Genomic DNA, 6,000 nt, shown 5'->3' with positions numbered 1-6,000 from the left:
AGAAAATTCCCAAACAAAAACCAAAGAAAAGATGGAAGTTCCTCTCTTCTTTGAGAAGGACACCGAAATACATTCACACTCAACTAAAGCAAATGCGTCCTTATTCCATAAATCGGAGGTCTTTCTGTGTCTTTTAAAAATCGGTTTGTTGGAAAATCCCTTCTATCATTTCACGGTAAACATTTGGGGGTCCTAACAGCATATAGCACAGCAGAGTTTAAGTGATCCACTAAGCGCAGTGACGAACTAACGAATATCCGAGTATATTTTACTGACCACATTCAAAAACTGCCTAGTCCCCTTTCCCCCATTCCTGGTTTTGGAGATGTCCAGTTCAACTGGAGAAAAAAAGACACTCTCTGAACAGTTTCTAAGCAGTCGAGGTTGTGCGGAGAGCCCCTGGATTTCAAGCCCACCTGGCGAACTGTAGTGTGGAAAACGTGGAGGAAAGGGGGCGGGAGATGGGGGTCTTCTTCCTCGGCCCCCCTGGCTCCCCACCCCACGGAGGGTCGGACTCTGGGGTCGAAGGTTAAAAAGACACTCCCGCCCCCCCCCCCCCTCCAACCTACCGGCCTGCAGTGTTTCTGTTGCCCAGTTAGGTCCTTCAATGTGAAAGGCTCTTAAATCCGTGCAGAAATGAGACAATTACTTTGCAGTGGGCGAATTTGTTATTATCACTTCGAGAGGGAGGGTGCAGGTGACAGAAAGACATGGGTCTCGTTCAATCAATGGTATTTATTGAACGTCTAGTGGGTGCAGAGTACTGTAATAAGTGCTGGGGAGAGCACACTATAATAGAGTTGGCCTCGCTGGGCAGTACCATGCGTGCAGGCAGCACTCCCTCTCATTTCGGTGCCTCGAATTTCCTTGGACTCCTGCCTTCTGGTTTCGTTTCCAGCAGCCATTCCGGAAAAAAAAGGGAACGGGCTTTTCCGTATTGTACCTTTGATAACGGATGGGTTAAGGGCGGAGACAAGAAAGTGGTCGAAAGCTCAGAAGTTGGAATCGATGAAGATTGAAAAAAGATCAACATTTTTCGATTGCAATACTTTTTACACGGACGCAGGCATCAGAAAAGAAAATTTTAATGGGGAAGCTCATTTCTAGCTTACGACTCTGGCGGCTGAAGGCCAACCGCTTGATCCTGACCCATCTCCTACCCATCCGTATGGGCCCAAGCAACCCACCTGTGACAGTTTGAACGCCCGGGTGCCACGGACGCGGTGGACATGCAATTAAAGCAGGCAATGACATCATTAAAGCATCGAAAGAGCCAGAGTTGGTTTACTTGCCCAGACCTGTTGTCCAAACAGAAGGGTCCTTACCCAAATACGAATCTTTGATCTTGTGTTTACACGTGGGCATTTTCAGATAAGCGTTAGATTGAATAGCAGCTGAGCAAAAACTCTGCACATATTCCTCCTCAAGTGTAGTCAAATCTGACGAGCCTTTTTAAAAAGATCAGAAATATACGTGATCTAACGAACGCGGGGTTGTAATCAATAGTTTGGGTTCCTTCCCTGCTTTAGGAGGAGCAGAGGACGCTAGCGGGTCGCCGTCGGTGAAAGGAGGCAGGACAAGCCGTCTCCAGGGGCCTCGGATGCCTGAGCAACCTCATCCGATTAGACCGTAAACCCGTCAAAGGGCAGGCACCGTCTCTAACACCGATCTGTACATTCCAAACGCTTAGTACAGTGCTCTGCACATCGTAAGCGCTCAATAAATACTATTGAATGAATGCATGAATCCGCTCTGCCTGAGGGGCTTTCTTACCGACGTTAAAATTAAATGCCATAGAAATCACATCGAATCTTGTGCAGGGGGAGGGGGGGAAAAACAATGAAGGAAAGTCATCTTGAGGGGGCGGGGGCCGGGGCCGGGGCCGGGGCCGCGGCCGAGCCGGAGTGCGAGCCTTGCGGTGGGCCTCCACTGGCCCGAAAGCTGCATTGGATTTTGCAGTGGCGGGGCGCGGGGGGAGAGGAGCGGCCACCTCTCAGTAAATCACCATTATCGGTAGTACTCTGTATGGCGTGCACACCTAACGCCGAGGATTGTGATAAGCGCTGGGGAGGAAACAAAAGGCGCTCCACGCACTTAGTAGAACGCTGCAATGCGAGCAAAGTAGAAGCACGGAAGTTTTCTCCCGTACTTCCCGGGCCAAGAGGAGCGCTGCGTTTTCACTCTTTTCGCCTCGACCGGAGGCATGTCGACCCCGCAGACAGAGATCCTGTGCCACCCCCACCTGCGCCCGGCCCTGGACCCGGCGGGCCCAGGGAAGCAGCATGCCGTAGTCTGGGAGTCAGAAGGGTCATGGGTTCCAATTCCGCCTCTGCCACTTGTCTGACTTAGGCAAGTCACCTCACTTGGCTGTGCCCCAGTTACCTCATCTGGAAAATGGGGAATAAGACCGTGTGCGGGACAGGGACTGTGTCCAAACCGATCTGCTGGTACCGACCCCAGCGCTCAGTACAGCGCCTGGCACACCGTAAGCGCTTAACCGATACCGTAACGATTGGTCTTCTTACGATTCTCCGAACGGGGGGGCTCCCGGCAAAAGAAGCACCTGGCAGGTGGAAGAGGAGGCGGGGCGACCCGGGAGAGGACGGGGCGGGGACGTGGGAAAAGGACCGGACGGGACGGGGCGCCTCCCCCGCTCCCGTCCCCCCAAGAGCCGCCCCGCCCCCGGTGCCCCATTGGCCGAGTCCCTGTTGAAATGGGGCCGGCGGTGGGAGCGCGGCGGCAGAGGGATTGGCCTGGGAGGGTCGTGTCTGCAGGGCCGGGACACCGACCCCAGGATTGCCGGGATCCCGGGCGGGAGGCAGGAGGCCCCCCCAGCCTCGTCCGGCAACCTCACCGCGGGGATCCCGAGCGGGGGAGGCCCGCGGGCCGGGGCCGGGGCCGGGGCGGGGGGCGGCGGGGCCATGAGCAGCCCCGATGCGGGCTACGCCAGCGACGACCAGAGCCAGGCCAGGTGCGCGCTGCCCATGATGATGCCCGCCGCCCTGGGCCCCTGCCCCTGGGCCGAGGCCCTGAGCCCCTTGGGGGACGTGAAGGCCAAGGGGGAGTCGGGGGGCGCGGCGGGGGCCGGGGGCGGCGGGGGCGGCGGGGGCCGGGGCAAGGCCGAGTCCCGCATCCGCCGGCCCATGAACGCCTTCATGGTGTGGGCCAAGGACGAGCGCAAGCGGCTGGCCCAGCAGAACCCGGACCTGCACAACGCCGAGCTGAGCAAGATGCTGGGTGAGTCCGGCCGGGGGCTGCGACCCGCCACCGGGACGGCGGAGAGGGCGAGGGTCTCCCTTCTCCGCCCACCCCCCCAAACCCGTCCTGACGTCGCCGACCGCTCCCTTCCGCGGTCTAGAGTCGCTCCGGACCGGGCTCGGGGTTGCGGACCCCGAAGGTCCACCTGACTCTTGTCGGCGGGGGGGATCCGGGGTGTCCGGGATGGGGGTGGGCGGGGGGGAGAAGGGGCGTTCCGGCCGGCCGGACCTGCCCCACTGACCCCAGCACGGGCCGCAGAGGCCCCCCGGGCCTCGTTCTTGGCCGCAGCCCCCGTCCACCTCCCGGATGGCCCCCCGCGTCCCGGGCCCTCTGACCCTTCCCGGGGGAGACCCGGGGCGGGGGGGGGGTGGGGGAGAGAAGGGCCGTTCCGGCCGTCCGATGATGGATGCCCCGCTGAGCACCAAGTGGCAGAGGCCTCCCGGGCCTCGTTCGTGCCCCTGTCCGGCTCCCAGATGGCCCCCGTCGCCCCGACGAGTCCCGGGGCCCCGGCCCCTTCCCGGGGGACGTCCCCCACCCCCCGGCCGGGCCGTCCCTGACCAGCCCCCCGCCCCCCCCGCCCCCTCCCCCGCCGCAGGCAAGTCGTGGAAGGCGCTGTCTCTGGCGGAGAAGCGGCCGTTCGTGGAGGAGGCGGAGCGGCTGCGGGTCCAGCACATGCAGGACCATCCCAACTACAAGTACCGGCCGCGACGGCGCAAGCAGGTGAAGCGCCTGAAGCGGGTGGAGAGCGGCTTCCTCCACGGCCTCCCCGACGGGCCGGGCCCGGGCCTGGGCCCCGACGGCTGCGGGCCCGCGGACGGCCTCGGTCTCCACTACCACGAGCAGGGCTACCGGCCGGGCCCGGGCCCGCTGGCCCCCGCCCTGGGCCCCTTCCGCGACTGCCCGGGCCTGGCGGGGCCCCACTTCGACGGCTACAACCTGCCCACCCCGGAGGCGTCCCCGCTGGACGGCGTGGAGCCCGACCCGGCCTTCTTCGCCGCCTCCCTGCAGGGGGACTGCCCGACGGCGCCCTACGGCTACCCGGCCCCGGGGCCCGACTACCCCGGGCCCCCCGACCCTCCGGCCCCCCCGGGCCCCGGCCACCCCCGGCCGGGCCCGGACCCGCCGGCCCACGCCTTAGCGGGGCTGCTGGGCCCCGCCAGCCCCCTGCACGTCTACTACGGCCAGATGGGCCCCGCGGGGGCGGGCGGCGGGCGGGGCTACGCGGCGCAGGCCCCGGCCGGGCCCGGCCAGCCCTCCCCGCCCCCGGAGGGGCTCCCCGGCCGGGAGGGCCTGGACCCGGCCCAGCCGGCCGAGCTGCTGGCGGACTTGGACCGGACGGAGTTCGAACAGTACCTGCACTTCGTGTGCAAACCCGACTTGGGACTGCCCTTCGCGCCCCACGACGGCGGCCTCGCCCTCCCGGACGGCGGCCACGGGGCCATCTCCTCCGTCGTGTCGGACGCCAGCTCCGCGGTATATTACTGCAACTATCCCGACGTGTAGGGACACGGGATGCCGTGCCACCGTCTCCCCCGACTCCCCTCTCCCCCCCACCCCCTTCACCCCCCCTGCCCCGGGCCGGCAGCGGTATAAACAGCGTTGCACACTTCCTGCGCGAGCTAAGGAAATCCTTTGACCTCTCCCACCCTCCCTCTCGTCACCCCCACCCCCCGAGGCGTGTTTCCACCCAGAGATTTGTCTCACGGGCTCTCTTGGACCTTAATTTATGGTAATTTATTTGGCTCGAATCTCAAGCCAGCCGTTTACAGAGAAAGCAGCCAGCCGGACTCTGACTTGGCCTCCCTAATCTTTCAAGGGAGGTGGGGGGGAGGGAGAAAGAAAAATTGCCCCTTCCCAAACTGGAATCGCGGCGTCCGATCTGCGTTTTCTGCCGCCCCCCACCCCCCCCCACCCCCAAATTTCCTCGGCGGTTCAGCGAAGGTCTTGTATAGTTTGGTTGGGGGTTTTTCGAAATAAAATCTGGCCTCTTTTCTTTTTTTTTTTTTTTAAAAAAAAAACAACACCTTGCCTTTCCTTTTATTCGAAAGCGGTGGACCAAATTCGCCATCCCATTATATCGAAGGGCGTTAATCGTGCTGTTTGTTTGCGGTTAAAAGCTAAGATGAATGTTTATTTTGGGCCAATCTCGAGATCTTCACGGTTCTTTACCGAGATCGCCCCCATTGTCTTAATGGCTGTTGTGGTTTTAGATAGTGTACTTTAATAAGTTCCCGAAGGGTTGACAACCCCAGGGGATGCGATCGAAATTACCGCAGTGGGAAACAGTCCTCGGCCCCCCTTATCGCGCCTCTTCCAGTGTCGTCTGCCGCCTGGGAGCTTCGTTTCGTACGGTGTTTGAGACCAAGGAATTGACGATGTCCGCTCCTTGAGCACGTCGCTTGTTCCTGACCCCTTGCAGCAGTAAGTGACACCTTCTCCGGCGGGATTGACTAAGAGTTGATACTGAAACTACCCTCCGACCCGTCTCTTTCCCACCTTCCGTGGGGGTGATGACTGCCCCTCTGAGGGTCCCACCTTCTAATGCAAAGCAATCGATCCATGCTATTTAGTGACCGCTTATATAGGCAGAACATTGTACTAAGGGCTTGGGAGAGTACCCTGAAACAGAATTAGCACTCCTGCAAATCCGTCCCCAATTCCTGACTCAGATCCTGAGGTTTTTTTGTTTGTCTTTTTCCACCAAAGATACACTTCGATCCGTCTCTCTGAAACCGGGTTCGG

At 61.0% G+C, this 6,000-nt stretch overlaps 1 protein-coding gene across 1 annotated transcript; it reads left to right on the top strand.

The window, feature by feature from the left end:
* The first annotated feature begins 2,760 nt into the window (after window positions 1–2,760).
* SOX17 (SRY-box transcription factor 17) lies at window positions 2,761–5,250 on the top strand. Its single transcript, XM_029069427.1, has 2 exons — window positions 2,761–3,237; window positions 3,854–5,250. Exons 1-2 carry the CDS (start codon window positions 2,922–2,924, stop codon window positions 4,759–4,761), a joined length of 1,224 nt encoding a protein of 407 aa, XP_028925260.1. The 5' UTR covers window positions 2,761–2,921; the 3' UTR covers window positions 4,762–5,250.
* The last annotated feature ends 750 nt before the right edge of the window (window positions 5,251–6,000 follow it).

The sequence above is a fragment of the Ornithorhynchus anatinus genome, chromosome 7 (genome assembly GCF_004115215.2).
Source record: "Ornithorhynchus anatinus isolate Pmale09 chromosome 7, mOrnAna1.pri.v4, whole genome shotgun sequence".
In the NCBI taxonomy this organism is placed as follows: domain Eukaryota; kingdom Metazoa; phylum Chordata; class Mammalia; order Monotremata; family Ornithorhynchidae; genus Ornithorhynchus; species Ornithorhynchus anatinus.
The sequence above is the reverse complement of the archived record's forward strand: the minus strand, read 5'-3'. Positions and strand labels throughout refer to the sequence as shown.

What these genes read in the sequence shown, in the direction of transcription:
- SOX17 (XM_029069427.1), top strand. Translation starts at nt 2,922, where the DNA reads ATGAGCAGCCCCGATGCGGGCTACGCCAGCGACGACCAGAGCCAGGCC. An exon ending in CGAGCTGAGCAAGATGCTGG is followed by an intron (nt 3,238 to 3,853) that starts GTGAGTCCGGCC and finishes CCCCCGCCGCAG; the next exon opens with GCAAGTCGTGGAAGGCGCTG.